The 19,556-nt window shown below is 38.4% G+C and overlaps 1 protein-coding gene across 8 annotated transcripts in view; it reads left to right on the top strand.

Annotated features, from left to right (window-relative positions):
• Positions 1 to 18,574, top strand: part of ATP11B (ATPase phospholipid transporting 11B (putative)) — a 112,505-nt gene extending 93,931 nt beyond the window's left edge. For 3 of the 8 annotated variants that reach the window (XM_008266558.4, XM_070072462.1, XM_070072460.1), the window contains 2 exons: positions 10,734 to 10,867; positions 15,070 to 18,574. In XM_008266558.4, the coding sequence (XP_008264780.2) occupies positions 10,734 to 10,867; positions 15,070 to 15,151 (216 nt within the window). In that variant the 3' untranslated portion in view covers positions 15,152 to 18,574. Of the gene's footprint in view, positions 1 to 1,007; positions 1,065 to 1,214; positions 1,301 to 2,834; positions 2,961 to 10,733; positions 10,868 to 15,069 lie in introns of those variants that run through there. The other 5 variants (XR_011388037.1, XR_011388036.1, XM_070072458.1 and 2 more) reach the window with 4 other exon arrangements.
• The last annotated feature ends 982 nt before the right edge of the window (positions 18,575 to 19,556 follow it).

Here is a 19,556-nt window from a genome sequence, read left to right as displayed (position 1 = left end):
TGCCAGTGTTGCTGTGATAACGGACCTCCGGATGGGGCTCTGAAATTTTACAAGTTCAGATTACTCTGCCTATGGCTGTACAAATGTTTATGTCAGTATAGACAGACTCCTCTACTCTGCAATGTATTGCTTAAATATATTTCAGAAAAATTTTCCCACTTCCTGTTTCTAATTTTCAGAAATATTTAAAGCAAAATCATTTATTTTTAACATGATGTATTTTTCATAGCAATATATATATATATTTTAGAGCAAACAATTTATTTTCCCTTTGTGGCCTCCATAAAACTATATTTCACCAAAGTCCATCAGTTATTTCACTTTTAATTCTTACTTCTTTATAAAAGTAAATATTCAAACTTATTTTCATTTTTCCTTATAAATTCTGTGTTGGGCAGAGTATTTGCAAGCTTGTATTTTCATCAAGATTTCTTAATGATAAAACAAAGATATTACTTCTTGTTATCTTTTCTATTGCTTCTTTTTTGAAGGATTACATAGAAAATATTTGATACCTTAAGATGGGCCCTTAGAAAAAAGTTTAAAATGCTTATACAGATAATATAATGTATATAAATTCCTTTACCATACCATAAATCAAAACTGATTAAAAATTGAATGGGCAGTAAATCATTTTATCTGTGTGTGAAACCCAGTATAATCTCCTTTTTTGGTTCACTGAATTCATTTCCAAAAGGCTCACCCAAGATGTACTAGGTTATCTAATCCAAGAAGGAAATCTCTACCCTCTCAGTAATTGTCTAGCCTGCTGCGAAGTTTGGGGTTGGTTGTTTATTTAGTGAAACAGTATATGATCATTTAAATCCTATATATGACATTATTCCTTTGCTATATGTAGTAATGAGTGTTTTAGCCTTATACCATCACTTCTGAGTTCAGATGATGGAGAAATGGTTAAAAAGCTATTTTGTTGTTTAACAAAAGTAGCAAGAAAATTGGTATCAAAAGAGCTGTCAACATTTATTCTGAGCTTTGTTTTTCTCCAGAATAACAATGTGGAGTTAAGAATGAAGAATAAATTCTTTTGATGACAAAACCAACAGCCATACAAATGTCAGTCATGTATGATATTACCTACTTTTGTAGGAAAAGATGTACATTATTTGCAAAGCTTGTCCTGTGTCTGTCTCATAGGTGATGAATGCAGCTCACTGACTTGTTGTGTGTCCCATCCCTTTTCTGTCCACTTATAGATGTACTCCAACACAGTCGCTTTAAGTGACGAGTTCATCGCACTGCAGCCTTTGTCGAGGGCAAGGAATCAGCTGAGCAAACTTAGGTAGAGTAGGAGGAGTAGAACCTCATTAACCCTTCTGCATGCTAAAGGTCAATTAAACAGTATCCAAAAGATGGGCAGAGGCATGAAGAGGGGGCGTTTTTGTTAGCACAGCTCTGTCTCTGATGAATTTGACCTTTACTAGTAATGTGTGTTAAAACCTAAAAAAAAATCCATTTCTCTTTTGAGAAGAAAATTCACATGGAAATTCAACATGATAACAGGACAGAGATCTGTTATCTTTTTTTTTTTTTGCCTTAACTACCTTTTCTAGCATAATTCTAATGCTTCTGCTTGTCATGTTATTCATTTTTGAGAATGCTTCTGCATGTTGGGTAATTAAAGCTATAAAAATTCATCATAAAGTTTAAGCTTTTAAGATGTAGTTACTTAGAACTGAGAAGTTGTCCATTTTTATCTTGCCTTAATCTGTGTTGTAAATACATGTGCATATTTGTGTTTGTACACTGTAATGGCTGCCAAAGTATTTCATATCCTTGCTACTATTTAGTGCATCTATAAATTGAACAGTATATTTTGTATGTCTTATATATATACATTATCTCCACAGACATCTTGTGTTTTAAGCTGCTCTGATCAACATTCCATGGGTAGTTTAACTGTTTACTCTTGCAATTGAGAGGAAAATTGTGTAGATATTAGATATCTTCAAGAGCTTTCAAATATTTAATCAGATTAAAAACCATTAGCATAAAACTATAAGCAATTTTTAAAAGAAAGCTTATTTTGAGGATTTTTTCCCTTCCCCTGTGTTATAAACAAAACCTGTAAGCTATCTTCTACAAACTTAGCATACTCTTTAATCCAAAGGACTCTACTGCATTTTTATAGAAATAGTTATTAATCAGTCCTAATTCACATACAGATGATGCAAAAAGTAAATTTTCATTGTTGACATTGTCTCATAATTTAATAAGGGTTAAAATAAAGATGCTACAGGCACATTTTTAAAGTAAACTTCCTTAGAAGGTCTCTAAGGTAAATATAAGTTAAAAAAAAAAAAGAACTGAAATTCACATAAATTAATTGACCTCCACCAAACATATTTCAAATTAAGGATTAAGTTTACTGTGTAAACTAATCAATCAAGTGTAGCCCTTGACCCACATATCTGTGACATTTGTAAGGCCATGTGACCCTTCTGCTCTACTGAAGTCCCACTAGAAAACTTCCCTGAGAAGGGAGCTCAAGAGGTGGGACATTAGCATACCTTTGTAGTAGGAACCCTAAATCTTGATGGCAATAAATTTGATAGAAGAAACTGAGTTTTATTAAAGGAAACCTACCTGATCTTAATTTAGCTTTGTGCACTGGAAAATTGTGGCTTTGTGTGCTTTGTTGTGTTCCCCTTAAGAAGCTGCTATTTGCTGTCTTTTGTGATAGTAAATGTGCTACTGTGTGAACATTCATTTGTGCCTCCCAGATTGTGGACCTCAGCTTGTGGCTTTGATTCAAAACCTCTGTATGGTGAGAGTGTCATTCTGAACTGAGACTCACTGCTTTTCTGTCCTTCCAGATGGAAGAAGATAAGGGTTCAGTCAGCTCAGCATATGAACTTGCTGAAAGCCAGCACAGAGGGGAGGACAGTAGGCACCTGCTAGCTGAGGCTTGCAGCGAGCAGCAGAGTTGTTGCGTGCACTAGGTAGTACCGCGCTGGACCTTCCTGGGGACTCTGCTAAGTTCTCGTGCTTGGGGCATGCTGTGGGAAAACTGACCTGACATTGCCACCTCTTCTTTACTAATTCCTACATCATTTCTCATGTGCTGTTTTGATTTAGTTGTGTTCTGTTTCTGTGGTCTTCACATTTTCTGAATGTCCACCCATGAGTATTCATCAGTCTTTTTTGGAGCCACAGTGATAAATCATACTTCACCTCAGATTCTAACATAACTAAGTATTCTTAGAACTTGTTATCGTGAATTCAAGAAATTAGTCCTTTTCACTTCTTTTGAAAATACATTATGCTATTTCTATGGTTTCTGACCTCTTTTTCCTCTTTGAAGTTATAGTTGTACATTTCATTTAATATAGTTTAATGTAGTCACACTAAATTACTTATCTACCTCTTGAACTGAATGATCAAGTGGATAAGTACAGAGAATTAGTATGGAGTAATTGTTTTGATGATATGTTCAAGAAAACCTGTTCTTACTTTTCTTAAAATTTAATTTTTTATTTAATTTTTATTTATTTATTTATTACACTTTTGTAGTTAAAAAATATGAATTGAAGAGAACTTGAGGCCGGCGCCGCGGCTCACTAGGCTAATCCTCCGCCTAGCGGCGCCGGCACACCGGGTTCTAGTCCCGGTCGGGGCGCCGGATTCTGTCCCGGTTGCCCCTCTTCCAGGCCAGCCCTCTGCTGTGGCCCGGGAGTGCAGTGGAGGATGGCCCAGGTGCTTGGGCCCTGCACCCCATGGGAGACCAGGAAAAGCACCTGGATCCTGGCTCCTGCCTTCGGATCGGTGCGGTGCGCCGGCCGCAGCGCGCCGGCCGCGGCGGCCATTGGAGGGTGAACCAACGGCAAAGGAAGACCTTTCTCTCTGTCTCTCTCTCTCACTGTCCACTCTGCCTGTCAAAAAAAAAAAAAAAGAGAGAACTTGAATTACCACTCCTTTGAGGAATAAATTTTAAAAAGACCTAGACTTATCTGGAATTTGAAGAATATTTTGATTAATTATGAGGGTTAAAAATTCCCATCACTAATAATTATATTTTTGCTTGAACTAGTTGTCATTTTATTTATTGTAATTACTAGTCAAGAAGATATGTTGTTGTCTCATGTGGGATAAATCAGTGACAACACTTTAGAACAAAGCCAGTTGAAGACTGTAACTCCTTTAACTTTAGTACTGTCAACAATGGAATATGTATAATTTGAAGAATCTGCATTATTGTATGACATCTTTTTTAAAATTAGATTTCTTTAGTGACTTGCCCTAAATAAATCTGGTTTTTTGTGTTTTTTTTTTTTTTTTTTTAAGATTGATTTACTTGAAAGGATAGTTACAGACAGAGAAAGGAAGAGACAGAGAAAGGTCTTCCATCCACTGGTTCACTCTTCAAATGGCCACAACGGCTGGAGCTGAGCCTCTCCAAAGCCAGGAGCCAGCAACTTTTTCTGGGTTTCCCACATGGATGCAGGGTCCCAAGCACTTGAGCCATCTTCTTCTGCTTTCCCAGGCCATAGAGGAGAGCTGGGTCAGTAGAGGAGCAACCAGGACTCAAACCGGCTCCCATATGGCAGGCGGATGCTTAACTTACTATGCCACAAAGCTGGCCCTTAGTTTATTATTATTATAAATTGAGAAAAAATTCTAAAACATTGTGAATTTATATTTTGTTTTAGTATGCCTCACATGATCATAGTTACAATATATTTATCTTGTGCTTTGGTATAGAAAGATTTTTAGTATTTTTAACGTACCCTGTCGAGCTGCAAGGAAAGCTCGTGTGAATAGCTTGCAAGAGTAAGAGCTGGCCAGGATTGATGTTATACCCTGAGGAGTCTACAGATCCTCTTGGGACCAAGTATACTAACACTATAAAATTATGTCATGTGTGATAAACATTCCCCAAGGGTTTGAGTTCAAGTGGTTATCTCATAAGACATGGATCTAGTGCCACTTTGCCTTAATTTCTCTATTAAAATGTACAAAGCTGTTGAGAAATTTTTGGTTTTTTGGGGGGTGTTTTTTAGAATTTAACAGGTACCTTATTATGGTTGCCTTTGGAAGAAATGATAAGTGAATTTTCTCCCTTACACCCTATGGTAATTTACCCTTTCCATTAAATTTGGAGATTTTTTTTTCAAAGATACTGATATTCTTTTTTGCTTAAACTACAGAGTCCTAGTCACATATTGTTATTTATATAACTAGTTGAATAAGTACATCATTAAAATAAAGGGACCTCAGTCCACTTTAAAACTCAGAATAAGCCAAATTATCAAAATAAGTTTACCAATAAATGTAATTTGTACCGTATGGTCATTTTCATAGTTAAGTTTAGGCAACACATACAGAAATCTGCTCTCTGGAAATCCCTGAAAGACAGTATAGAAGTTTTGATGTTTTATAATCCTCTTTCAAACTGTCTTTCAACTTCCAGTATTTCCAAGTTGTTTGCTTTACTTAGGAAAGAAGAGGGAAGGGAGTTTAGAGGACGAACGTGAGCTTGACGCATGCTTGGGGGAGACAGGCTCAAGTCAGACCGCAGCCATCCAGGTGCTGCCCATTGCTGCACTGCACTCCTTGCTGGGCTTCTCTGTGATGAGAGGAAGCTGTTACTTGGTGTGGATATTTGATGACTCCAGCCAAATTCTAGTCGATCTGGAAACTACTAATGTCTGATGACTTTTACATTGGAAAGAAAATCATTCCCACAAACACAAATTTTTTTCTTTTTCTTTTTTTTTTTTTTTTTATAATTACAGTTTAAAGCTTCTTTCCAGATATCTCCCTTAAGGCTATGCAAGATGGTCACATTGATTGCACAGGATGTAATACAATTGAAATGCGAAAGACCTAATGTGGTTAACAGTTTGGCAGGCTTTAAACTTTTTTTAGAAATGACTTGATAGGATAAGATGTTATAGAAATAACTAAAAAATAAATTGGAATGCCATACAGTTTTCTAACATAAGATTTAAGGAAGATATTTTTGTTTAAGAGAAATTTGTAGCGTTTACCGTCATTGATATGAAAATAGTGGAAATAAGAGCAGCGAGCCAGAATTTATTTCAAGAAGGAAGGTCTAAAAAGATGAACATTTTCATTTGCCATACATAGTCATGTTGAATATCCATAGTTGTTTTGCTTGGCAGACCTTCTAGCTCTTAAATTATGTGGTCGTTCCTGTGAAGCAAGTGTGGTGGAGAATGAGGCTTACCAATTAACCAAAATTTCTGACAATTTAAAAGCTAATTTTTTGTGCCACCAGGTGCAGTCTGATTCCCATTAGTTTGCATTTTTTCTTTTCTCTGTTCCCTTGCCCCAAAATATAATGATTCCCTCTCTTCAGATGATACGAAACTCAGAGCCGTCCCATCCCCACCCCAGGTTATCCTGGCAGCTGTGGCTCCGTGTACTCTGGCTGAGCTCCCAGTTCCTGAATATTGGGATCAAAGATGTGTACGTGGGAAAGCAGTCGAGTTTGGAAGTTAGGGTAGCATTTTCTGTAGATAACTTTACACAGTTAACCAGCAGTTAGCATTTTCAAACTAGCCAGGCTTCATTTGGTTTAAGGAATAAAGGAAATATATTTTATTTGGTTCAGAAAGTGATCTGAAGAAGTCATTTCTTTATAATATTTCTGAAACTTCAAAGTGTTTGTTCTCTCCATTGGGTTGCCTATATATATATATATTTTTTTTTTTTTTTTTGACAGGCAGAGTGGACAGTGAGAGAGACAGACAGAGAGAAAGGTCTTCCTTTGCCATTGGTTCACCCTCCAATGGCCGCCGCGGCCGGCGCGCTGCGGCCGGCGCACCGCGCTGATCCGATGGCAGGAGCCAGGAGCCAGGTGCTTTTCCTGGTCTCCCATGGGGTGCAGGGCCCAAGCACCTGGGCCATCCTCCACTGCACTCCCTGGCCACAGCAGAGAGCTGGACTGGAAGAGGGGCAACCAGGACAGAATCCGGCGCCCCAACCGGGACTAGAACCTGGTGTGCCGGCGCCGCTAGGCGGAGGATTAGCCTAGTGAGCCGCGGCGCCGGCCGGGTTGCCTATATTTTAATACCTGCTCTTAACTGAAAAAGTGACGCATGCAAAATAATGTAATTACCTAAGGTCAGATCCACACCCAAGCTGCGTTCTGCACGTGGATGGACCATCACTTGCTAGTGACTGGCTGGATGTCAGCTTCTGTAAATCCCTTTCAGTTGACTGAGCACCAGCTATGAGCAAAGCACATATTATTAATTTTCTTTAAAGATTTATTTATTTGAGAGGGAGAGACAGAAAGAGAGGTCTTCCATCTGCTGGTTCACTCCCCAAATGGCCGCAACGGCTTTAGCCGGGCTGATCTGAAACCAGGAGCCAGGAGCTTCCTCCAGGTCTCCCACATGGGTGCAGGAGACCAAGCACTTGGGCCATCTTCCACTGCTTTCCCAGGCCACTAGCAGGGAGTTGGATTGGAAGAGGAGCAGCCAGAACTCGAGCCTGCACCCATATGGGATGCCGCCCCCACAGGTGGGGGTTTAACCTACTAGCCACAGTGCCAGCCCCGTCACATGTTATTCATCTAAGAAATACCAGAGAAGATCCTTGTTCTTGAGTTTCTGGTCTGTTTCAGTATTTCCATGAAGTGAAGGACCAGTTCATTGTTTTGTTTTCTTGTTTTTAATTCCCAGTCCATCGTGAACCAATAGTTTTGTAAGTAAACTAAAGAATTAGGAAAATTAATTTTAAAAGATATATGAAATAAGTTCAGATTCTTAAATTATTGGCTTGAACAGTTAAGAGTGTTCTATCAGATTACTGTAAAACTTTCAAAGCTGTCACTCTCACAGACCAGAAGCACTGACCTCCTCACAGGCCCGTAATTGAGGGTTTATGGGTCAGCAGTGTGGGGATCACAATGTGAGTCACACTGGCTACTCACAAGAGGGCAATAATAATAATAGTACTCCCTTACACTCAGGCTGAGCTTCTGCTGGATACATACCATCCACACTTTTGCCCACACAGTTACTCATTTCCTTCCATCAGTTTGGAATGTCCTTTCTCTCCCTTCTCCAGCTACTGAAATCCCACCCATCCTTCCAGATATGTGCCGAATACCATCTTTTTCATCCAGACTTTCTTGCCCTCTTACCAGTAACTGCAACAACCACTGAGCCTGAGTTTTCCCTCCTCTCTTCTGAGCAGTCTGCCTCACACCACAGTTAGAAGAAGGCAATATGGTGCATGGTAAAGTGGCTTGGGGTCTGGAATCAGAGAAACCAAGACTCAAGCCCCAGCTGAGTGAGTGATGGAACAGATTTTGTATCTCTTTGTCTTATCTGCAAAAATGGAGATGATCTCGGTGCCTCTTAGGGTTGTTAAAGGTTGTGGAACTTTCCACGTGCGGCTTCTTCCCCTGGCATGGAGCGTAGCATGCTCTCCTGTGCTTGTCTTCTCTCCCGCCGTGTTCTTTACCCTTAACTCTAAACTGAGAGCAAGGTTGCTATCCCCTGTGGGAACTGGCACAGTACTCTACTCAGTAAATGAAAGTTGAATTTAAGTGCTTGTGCCATTTAAATGATACAAACACTGGAATAGGATCCAGATAGGAAGTGACTAGTCATGGTTGGCAAAGGGAGAGAAGTTTCAAGGAGATGATGGAATTTAAACTAAACTTGGGCATGGTAGTCAGCATTCTGACCCTACCTGGTGACAGCCCTGCCATATACCACAGGTAGCAAGTGCTGCCCGGCTGGTGTGGTGCCTACACAGGAGCACTGGGAAGTAGAGCAGGAAAGGCAGCATGGAGGCCGGTTAGAAAGCGCACTCAGGGTCCCCTGAGCCTTGTACTTTATCCGTTGAGCCTGTGGAAGCCCCAGAATCCTGGTTCTTGCAGAAGGTAAAATTGAAATTAGGGGAAACTGGAACCCAGGGGCCCAAAGTAAAAATCGGGTACCTGATTAAATCCTGTTACCTAAACTTTATTTCCAAAACTGTTCCTCTGAATATGTGTTTAAAGTTGTTTATTTTGTTTGAAAGACAAAGGAAGAAATCTTTCAACCCCCAGTTCATTCCCCTGAGAACTCCATCTGGGTCTCCCACATGGGTGGTGGGAAACCACGTACACGGGTCATCATCTGCTGCCTGCCAGGCGCATCAGCAGGGAGCGAGATTGGAAGCAGAGCAGCCGGGACTGGATCAGGCACTCGGTGCCCCCGGCAGCAGCTTCACAGCTGTGCCGTTGTACCTGCCCCACTCTGAATATTATTGTTCATCCCCATGTTGATTAACTTTTCCTGGTGAGGGATAGGGGAATTTACTCCAAAAACAAGTTGGAGAATTAGGATGTCTCGTTTCCCTCTGGAGACTGACTGTGAATCCTGACTTACTGACAGTCCTTTACTTTAAGAGTCCCTGGTAGAGTTTCAGTTGAACTAGTGTTTCCCAAACAATTGCCAGCAGAACTTTTTTTCATGAAATGTCTGTAAACAAAACACAGTGGAAGAACAGTATCCTAATGGATGCTAAACCAAGAACTATAATGGAAGAGCAAGTGCGATGTGGCTCTTTCTTGTTTGGATAGTTGCCAAATGAACCCAGTTGTAGCTTGCACTGCTCCAGATCCAGTAGGATCATTGAGCCTCACCAGGGTGCCAGGCTGTTCTTGCCCCACCACATCTGTCTCTGTGTCCATTGTGTGCATTTCCACCATTGCCTGTCCCCAACATACCATGATTCCCAACCTCTAGGGAATTTGTTTTTATTGTTCTTCCTCAAAATCTTCAAAAGATTTGTTATATAGGATGCTCTGTATGTAAAGAAAAGTGAAATAAAATAACTTTTAAAAAAATGGCAACCCTTGACAAATTAGGAGCACTCTTGACTAGCAAAACCAGGGTTGGGATTCATTGAGCAACATAGTCACACCATTTTTCCCTTCCATTTTAACACCATTAAGACTGTTAAAAGTATAGAATTAAGTTATTTTACTGGGCTGTCTATGCCTGAATCAATATAAATCTGTATTTGAAAATTGAATTCAATTTTAAATCTTGATTGTATGAATTATTTCATTAATACATTTTAACAATGTGCCATTGCTGTTAAAAAAAAAAAAGAATTAGCACGATTGGCATTTAATTGCTTTTTAGCGATTTAAGGTGAATCATACCTTTTCCAAAGGTAATCATGGAATAGATTTATATAGAGTGCTTAGAACCGGGCACATAGTAAACATTGGTAAAGTGCTTGTCCCTGTTGTTGTGGTTATTGTAGCTGTCATTCCTGAAGATTGGGATTAGGTCCTGCCTGATTTGTCCTTCCCAGTCTTCAAGATAGTTGACACTCCACTTTTCTCATAAGAATGTCAGGAGTGTCCCACCTAAACAAAAACCTCAAGAAGAATTAGAATTCATTAAGTTTCTGAGTGGTTGACATATAAACCATTTTAACCACAATAAAGTATTGAAGAGATAAAGTCCTAAACCTTTGCAGATTTAAATAATATCCAGCTACTTGTTTTATGTAATTATTCTAGTAGACACCTAATTTAGAGCATAAAACTTTTAAGTATTTTTGTAAGAATATACTCTGTTAAATCGAAGCCTTTCATACATTTCCATATTTTAGGAAAGCATGTCTATCTATATAAATTACTTTTGGCTGCAAAGTGCTTGTTTTAAGTTTTTTATTGCTTTTTGTAAGTCCCAAATCTATAAATAACTAATTTTTTTCTGCTTCAACTCCTCTAGCTTACTGAAACAAATTCAAGTATCAAGTGCGTGGACTCCCTATGCTGTTTCCCAGAAGGAGAAACAACGTGCACATCTGTTAGAAGAATGCTGGAACGAGTTATAGGAAGATGTAGTCCTACCCACATCAGCAGGTGTGAAATTTCTCTAAGTAGCCTGTGCTGCAGATGAGTAGCCTCTGGGCTGGAACAGGATGACCCTGCCCCTGCAGATCCCTAATAAATCAGCAGCTGGTGTTACCAACTGAAGCAGGAAGGCCACAGTGTACTAGCGTACTTGGCTGGTAGATGGCACGGTAGCTTGGGGCAGAGGGTTCTGTCATTCACAGAGGAAGAGAAAGCACCTTTGAAGAGACTTCATCTAATGAGCAAAAAAAAGTGTTTTATAATCTTTGCAAAATGTGGTGGTTAGGAATGTGTGTATTTTACTCTTTCTTAGTTTGTATAACTTTCTTTTTTAAATTACACCTATATACTGTTTCATTATCTGCATTTCTTAAATTTTGCTTTTTGTCTTTACAAAATCATCACAAATCAAAAGGCTTTGCTTTTCTTCATGAGCGTTTTCTAGTCAGTCCTCAGAGGCTTTTTGAGATATTTATGAACATAAAAGGCTGTATTTCTGCTCCCTACTCCTCATGTCTGTAAAAATGTTATAAAATAAGTTATGATTTTTCAGTTTCATTTGTTTGGTATTTATTCTCTAATTAAAAGTGTAGCAATTAGAATAGACTTTTAAAAGTACACATTAGAAGAATCTTAGCATTTTGTCCCCTCCAGAATCTGTTTCTTGAATTAGAGTTATCACAGTGCTTGCTTCTGTGGATTTTAACCAAAACTACCAGTTTTTGTTAAATGCCATTTAAAATTCACCTGAAAATGAAAGGGATTCATTTCTTCATACTTTCCCCCAAAAGGTACGGAGTAGAAATGGCTTTTTCTGTGCTTGCTGTTCTTCAAGTGAATGATATCATACTCAACAGATCAGAGCAGCCTGGCACCGGTGGGCGGGAGCTGAGGTCGATTCCCGTTGTCCTCAGTGTGCCAGTTGAGCATGGTCATTTCCTGCTTGTGCCATGGCTTAGGAGTGGAAGTGTGGCTCAAGAGCGGGAGTAGAAGGGTGAGAAGGCCCCACTCTCTTCTGTTGATGAAAGAATTTTAATACCTAGTTAGCTTTGTGTTCTAAAAAATGAAGAGTATGATATCATTCATGTATCATAAAATTCAGGTAACCTTTACTGTTGAACTTGTAGTCACTTTAGTTTTAGCTATTTTTCTTCTTCTTTTTTTTTTTTTTTTTTGGGGGCCATGCCTTTATGGTACAATCAACTTTATAAATGGCATGTCTGTATTAATATAACATCTCTTGTTTCAATTCCCATTTATTCTGAGTTGATTACAAATAACATGTGATCCAAAATATTTCCATAATACTGTGATATCATTTTGTAGTAATTTGTTTCATATAAAAGGATTATATGAGCAACTAAATTTATTAGTACTTTGTTATAATGTACACAATTGTATTGTAAAATATAAGAAAATAGTTCTGTAATATACCTAGGCTAGTGAGTTTCCCAAAGGTTTTTCCAGAAGGATCTAATTTATGTTATTTAACATAATATAATAACACAGCTTTACTGCAAAGAACTGAGATGAGAATTAGACTAAAATACCACAATAAAATATCTACAGAGTTTTTAAAATTTCTATTTTAACAGAAATTTCTCCTTAATGGCAAAGTATATCTTTGCTAATGATTTTTTTAACTAGAATTAATTTTAAAAGAGCCAAAAAGTGTTTTCTGCTTTACACATATGCCCATTTTCTTGCTGTCGGCTGTGTAGGTACTGTGCTGTCACTCTCATCACATAGCTATGTTTCTGCTGCATTACCCCTGTGGAACCTGCCCCGGGGCTTTCAGACTCACTTTGATATGTTCTGAAGGTGGCTGTTATCATCTGTACTTCTTTTCACTTAAAATTGTACTGTTTCTTTTCTGATATTTTGTTTTTTCATTTTCCTTAATTAATGTTTAACTTAGTAGTTAATATAATATTTGACAGACTATAAATACCCTTCCAATTTTATCTAACATTTCAGGTTATATTATTGGTTATTATTGTCATTTTCTCCCTTTTTTCCTCAGATGAGTGATTTAAAAAATCTTTTCAGATTTCATAATTTTTTTCTAGAGGATAAAATCATATAACACACAGAGCTACTTGGTGCTTTTCAAAGGGCTATCTGAAAATTTCCATAGGTCCATTAACATAATATTTTAACTTTAAAAGTCATTTTTAGGCACAGGCATCTGGCCTAGGCATTAAGCCACCAATAAGGCACCTATGTCCTATGTCAGATTGCTTGAGTTCAATTCCCGGCTCTGGCTCCTGACTCCAGCTTCCTGCTAATGCAGACCCCTGGGAGGCAGCAGTAGTGGCTCAAGTAATTGGGTTCCTGCCAGCCACATGGGAGACTCAAATTGTATTCCTGGTTCCCAGCATCCTTGCAGCCATTTGGGGAATAAGCCAGTAGATGAGAGCTCATGTTCTCTTGGTCTCTCTCTCTCTCTGCCTCTCAAATAAATAAGCAAAAGAGTGATGGACATCATTTGAGAAATACAACTAGTGCTTCTATGTGACAGAGTTGTCTCCTGATGGAATTTTTACCACCCAGGCACAAAAATTTTCCTTCGATTGTATTGCTGTTGTTAAGGAAAAATGCCATATTGCAAGCTTAGTTTCAAAGGGAGGGTCATGGTGCTCCAATGTGCCCTGTCACATCCTACAGAGCTACATTTCAGCAGTGAATGATGTCCTGTATTTTACCAACAGCAACTTTATCCTAATCAAAACTATCTTTTAAATGGAAAGGAGTTTAAATAGTGTATATGTGGTTGAGGTGTTTAATGTTCTGTCAAAAATGATATTTAAGCTATGAATGCTGCACATGTATGCTCTGAAAAGAGAAAAAAAACGAAAAACTTACCTAACATGATTCTTCTGTGTAAGCAATGGTTGGGAAGAGGAAAAACTAACATAAATCATTGACAGTTTAGAATTGGACACCTGACTCCAGATAATTGGGCACTGATAGTTACAAAGTTACAGTTAAAAGTGTACTGCTTCCCCTACAAACACTTAGCTGTTTAAGAAATTGTATAATTTCATTTGTTCACTTATTCTGTAAATCCCAGGTACCTAATAAGTGCCAATCACAGTGCGAGGTGCTAGAGAACAGAGGGGAACAGGTCCTTCCATAGGCTGAGATACTTCAAGGTTTTCCGGAAACTAAATTAGAGAACTGGTGCCATCGCTGCTTGTCTTTCTGTCTGCCAACTCTAAAATTTCAACGTGTCAGACTTCACTGTGGCTGAGCTCCCTTGATGACTGATTCGAACATAAACTGAGTCCAAGCTTAGAATCTCTAGGAAATGAGATATGTACAGGTATAGGATGGATTGGGACCATTTGAAATGTTAGTCTCTTGCACTAACATCTCTGCTTAGAGAAAGTGGGAACTCTGGCATCAATTTAATCTCACAAGAAAAACTACCTTTTATTTGGTAATCCTAATGTTGTCCTTGAACTAGGCCAGTCTATGTGAAGCATACTTTTGGTCTTGAGTTATTTTAGCTAAAGTTAACTCAAGCTAATTTAAGTTTACAGCTGCCAGTAAAGTATTATGGAATGACTTTGTTTAAGGACCTTGTCATTCAGACAACAGTTAACTTTTCCAGACCAGTAGAGGATCATGTGTTCAGAGTGGAGTGAAAACACTGGAGACCTACAGGTGTCTTTGATACTTATTGAGTAAACCATTTACTACATAAAAGCTGATCAGGCTAAAATATTTAGAATAGTTTTATAGTAGAGAAGAAATGACCAGTAATATGAACAAACTACTAATTATTTCCAGAGCTTTTGGTAAGTGGGATTTTTGTTTGCTTCTGCAATGTCAAAATACAACCTAATTGCTTTTCAGTAAAACTAAATATGCTTACTCTTAATAAAATACTTATTTCTTAATAATTGTTAATATTTTAAAAGTATCTCATGCTCTACTACCTATGGAGATTGTCTTTATGCGAATGAATGTCTGCATTTTGGCTAATATTTCTGTATGATGACTAGGGCATTATTTTTTCCAAGTTTTTGGATGGCATGAATAGAGCATTCAGTGTAGCATGAGGAACTTTTCTTTAGCATTTAAAAAATGAATCATTCATTATTTTAAAGCTCAAATTGCATTTTGATCCTGTGTCAGAGTCTATTTTTTTCTCAATTAAAACCTAGGTCCTGGTGAGCCAAACTTTTTTCTTATTGTTACTTTAGATCATGGAGTGCGTCGGATCCTTTCTATACCAACGACAGGAGCATCTTGACTCTCTCCACAATGGACTCGTCTACTTGCTAAGGGGGCAGTAGTACTTTGTGGGAGCCATTTCACCTCCTGTCCTAAAATTGAGTACGATCATCCCGTGAATGGCCACATTAGCTCTGAAATCCCTTTCTGAAGCCTCGAGTAGTTCACCCCCATACAGAGTTACAGTGGCAAACAATCAGAAAGCTTAACATGAATCCTGCACATTCCACCTTGAGCCTGAACATGCCACAGTTTGTGAATAAAGAGACATTTTCTATCTCTTTGTCTGGATTTGTCCCTTGTGCTTATGGGACTCCTCATGGCATTTCAGCCTGTTGCTGAGGCCACTATATTTTAATATCAAGAGAAAAAGAGCGAGAATTCCTCCTTCATGTGTATTTTTTAGTATTAGCTTGGTTATTGACTCTATTTAAATCTGCTTCTGTAAATTATGCTGAAAGTTTGTGTTGAGAACTCTATTTTTTTATTAGAGTTATATTTGAAGCTTTTCATGGGAGAAGCTAACATGAATAGTCAGGAATCTCGGTCCCTGCGTGACCCTTGGTAATTCAGTAGTGCTTTAGAAGTTTGCAGGTGAATTTAGGAGAATGCATTTCCAACCATTATTTACTGCAGTCTGGGTAGTGAATTGATACTGGTAACAGATTTCTCCTAAAGTACTGTAACACAACCAGTAAAGTTAGCACCATATAAATGCAAAGGGTGTAGAATATCTTACATATAAATCAGGAATCAGGTCCATTCACCAAATTTCAAACTGATGTTTACTATTTTTGTCACAGAATATGAAGAACCCATAGTGGGTAAATTGGGTACCATTAGTATATTATTAATTTAATGTGTTATCATTGAATCTTTTGCATGCTTTAAGTATCTAAATTTGCCTTATTTTCTCTGAAGCTTCTGTTCATAGTATTTTATGATAATGTAAAGTTCAACCATATCAATAAAAACAATTTTGGACAGTATTTAAATATTGCAAATACCTTTAATTATACAAATCAAAATATTATGGATAACTCAATCAATAAAAAAGAGAAAAGCCTCTTTTGTGGCCAACCTAGAATTGCTCTTGCCTTTTTGTAAGCTAAACTTTATAATAAAGGATTTCAGATGAGAATTATCCTATTTGGGGTTAGCATATCCTTTCTAAGTTACAGCAGAAAGTTACTGCATATGCATTTTGCCTGGTGTCCCATTATAAGGTACATTGTCAGAGATTTTTATCAGGTAATGGCAGCAATAAATTACAGTGCTGAGAATGATTAATCAGCTACATGTTACTATACTTAGTTGCACTTCAAAATAGTTGAACTCTCTTCCCAAAGTTACAAGTACTGTCATTTATTTTGTTAAAAAGAAATGTTTTAAAATTTAGAGATGATTGTTATTTAAGAACTATTACCCATATCTAAGCATATAATGATTATATAAATATATATTTTAAATTATAAGAAAATGGTTAAATGAGGTTTTGTCAGATTTCCCTTGAAAATATAATAATTCATTTTTGAGGACTTAGACTGTGCATCTCCCACTGCTTTCCCTTGTCATGAATATGAGACTTCTGCATTTGGGCTGGTAAGGAAAGAATGATCAAGACAGGAATCAAAGCTTTCATATTTGCTGGTAAACTGTTTTCTTTCTAATATATTTACCTGTTTCAATAATGCAAGGGTATTAAATTACCAATTGATAGCTAAAAATGTAATTTGCATAATTAGTCCTTCTTTAACTTTGATATTCCCAGTGTAGAGCCGGGGAAGATGAGTTACTCTGGAAATTCACCAAAGGAATAATGCAGGCACGAGGGACGCACTCACCAGCTCATGTTCCAGTGCAGTAGTCTAGTAAAGGCGGCCATGGAATTGGCTTCCTCTTTGTTTTATAAAACACACATATAACAGAATGACAGCCAGTGAGCCTGTGTCACATCTGCTTTACAGTGTTCCTTTGCCACCGGACAAACTGCTCCCCCTAGAGAAGGGTCGCGAGTCATCGAGTAACACATGGCCAGTAGCAGCAAGACAGAAGTCCGCTGGCCTGCATGCTGCTCCAGGCGGGACTGATGTCATTTCCTTTATTCCCCGTGTGGAGTTAGTTAAGGAGACTGTTTTACACACACACACACAGTAAATGGTATCTACCTACTGTGTGCACATCTCCCTTTGTTCAAAGCCTACTGTACCTTTAAAGGAACAATTATCTTGTAATTTTAAGAACAGGATCTTCTATTTAAGAAAGTAACAACACAATCCACAACTTTTCTGTCATTTCCTACTGCTAATGTTGTAAAACTATTACTACATAACCAGTAAGCTCAGAGAAGTTCCCTCTGCGTGTTTCTTTCAAATTCTTTGGAAAGTATGATGTTGATAATAAACTTATCTGCCAAAAGCAGGGTGCCGATGTTAAATGTGTTAGCGCTAGTTAATTAATGGTCTCAAATCTATTTGCCTCACTTGCCTGCTTTGGCCTGGGCTGTAGGCCTGAAGATAATGGCAGGTGCCAAGTCAGGTCTCCGAATTGCCCATCAGCTGTCAGTGACTCAGCACCCTGCCTGAGCTTTGGCAGGCGTAGGCTCAGCCTGGGAGAAGCAGAGTGCGGGTCAGGGAGAGACAGCCCCCAAGGCTCGCTGTGTCGAGGACGAAGGGAGTTCACAGTGTTTGAGTATCTGTAACTGCCCTGCTCCTCGCGGCTGAATCACCACGATGTCCCGAGGCTCCCAGACCTGACCCAGTGCCCGCAGTATCCTGAGTGCCCTGAAGCAGGGGCAAATCATCCTGGGAGGAAATACCTGCACTCAGCCCTGTTACAGGCATCAGCACTGACTTCACTCCTATTGCAGAGGTTTATGAAATTGAACTTGTCTGATCAGCTTGAGATCCTGATAGGCAGAAGTCAAGGCCATTAAGAAAAATCCAGTTAAGAGCCAAATTTGTCAAATATGCTACTCTGGAAATCTGGGAGCTGGGGAGAGAAAGAAAGGTCTTCCGTGTTTGTCTTTTTCCCCTAAGATCGATTTAGAGGATGATACAAGCATGTATTAATAAAATCAACACACCAAAGGGTTCTGTGTAAAGCATGTTTTATTAATTTTGGACACCCTATGTAGACATTTCTATCTTGAAGTGAGTCATCTATTTTCATAAGATTAAAGCATTATTAAAGTGCTGTTTTATGTGGAATAACTTGAATGATATTCCTGCAAGGAACAGATTATAACTAATGATATGTTTGTAATAATGGTAATTGTTAGATTTTTTATGAGGAATGACTGTAGCAATATTTAGTTTAAAATTTTAGACCTCAGACACTGTGGCCGTCTAATGTAACCCTTCAGAGCCTCTCAGCATTGTCGGTAAATGTAGTTTTACTGTACAGGTCTCAGTAATTTTTTTAAAGTTTATGAAATTGTATTTATCAAATAAAAATTTTCCTATAAAATGAAAAGTGTTTCTCCATCATTTAAGCATTTTTAAGCGTTTCTCTGTTCATCACAACCAGAACTTCCAAACTTGTTTCAAGTTCAGTTTTTCCATGTTTACCTTCCATTATAGTACAGGAATATCATTTATGCTCTTCACTGACTGCAGGATTTTTTTTAATGCGGAAGTCCTTTAATTAGCCCAGCTTTATAAATCACCAGCACAGCTTTGCCAAAGGCTATGGTAGAAATGCACCAGCTATGAAACCAACACAACCCACTTCACCCGAAAGCCACGACACAACCCACTTCACCCGAAAGCCATGGCACAAATCACTTCACCCGAAAGCCACAGTATTCACGGAAGCAGCCAAAGCACCTGTGGGTTTGGAAATGCTCTGGTCCATATAAAATATGTGCATTTTTAAAATATAACGGGTATATACACATATATCTAAGATATTCCAATTTTCTAATATTTTCATAGTTGCCAGTTAGAGCACACAGTTGTTTAATCCACATTTATTTACAAAGTTAAGCTATTATCTTTGCCCAACTATTAGTATTTACAAAACAATGCACAGTTTATGTGTTTCTGAAATGAAATAACTATCATCCTAGACAAGTCAGTCTATCCGGGCATGCTTTTTTATTTAAAAGGAGTTGAGTAAACTATTTTTAAAGATTTATTTATTATTTACTAATTTGAAAGAGAGAGGTCTTCCATCCGAGGGTTCACTCCCCAGTTGGCCTCAACGGCTGGAGCTGCGCAGATCCAAAGCCAGGAGCTTCTAGGTCTCCCACGTGGGTGCCATCTTCTGTTTTCCCAGGCCACAGCAGAGAACTGGATCAGAAGTGGAGCAGCCAGGACTTGAACCGGAGCCTATATGGGATGCCGGCACTTCAGGCCAGGGCATTAACACACTGCGCCACTGCACCAGTCCTAGTGAACTATTTTTGAGGTGACTTTGTGACTTCTAATGTGTAACTAGGAGAGCATGATGAATT

Source organism: Oryctolagus cuniculus, chromosome 4 (genome assembly GCF_964237555.1).
Source record: "Oryctolagus cuniculus chromosome 4, mOryCun1.1, whole genome shotgun sequence".
NCBI lineage: Eukaryota > Metazoa > Chordata > Mammalia > Lagomorpha > Leporidae > Oryctolagus > Oryctolagus cuniculus.
The sequence above is the reverse complement of the archived record's forward strand: the minus strand, read 5'-3'. Positions and strand labels throughout refer to the sequence as shown.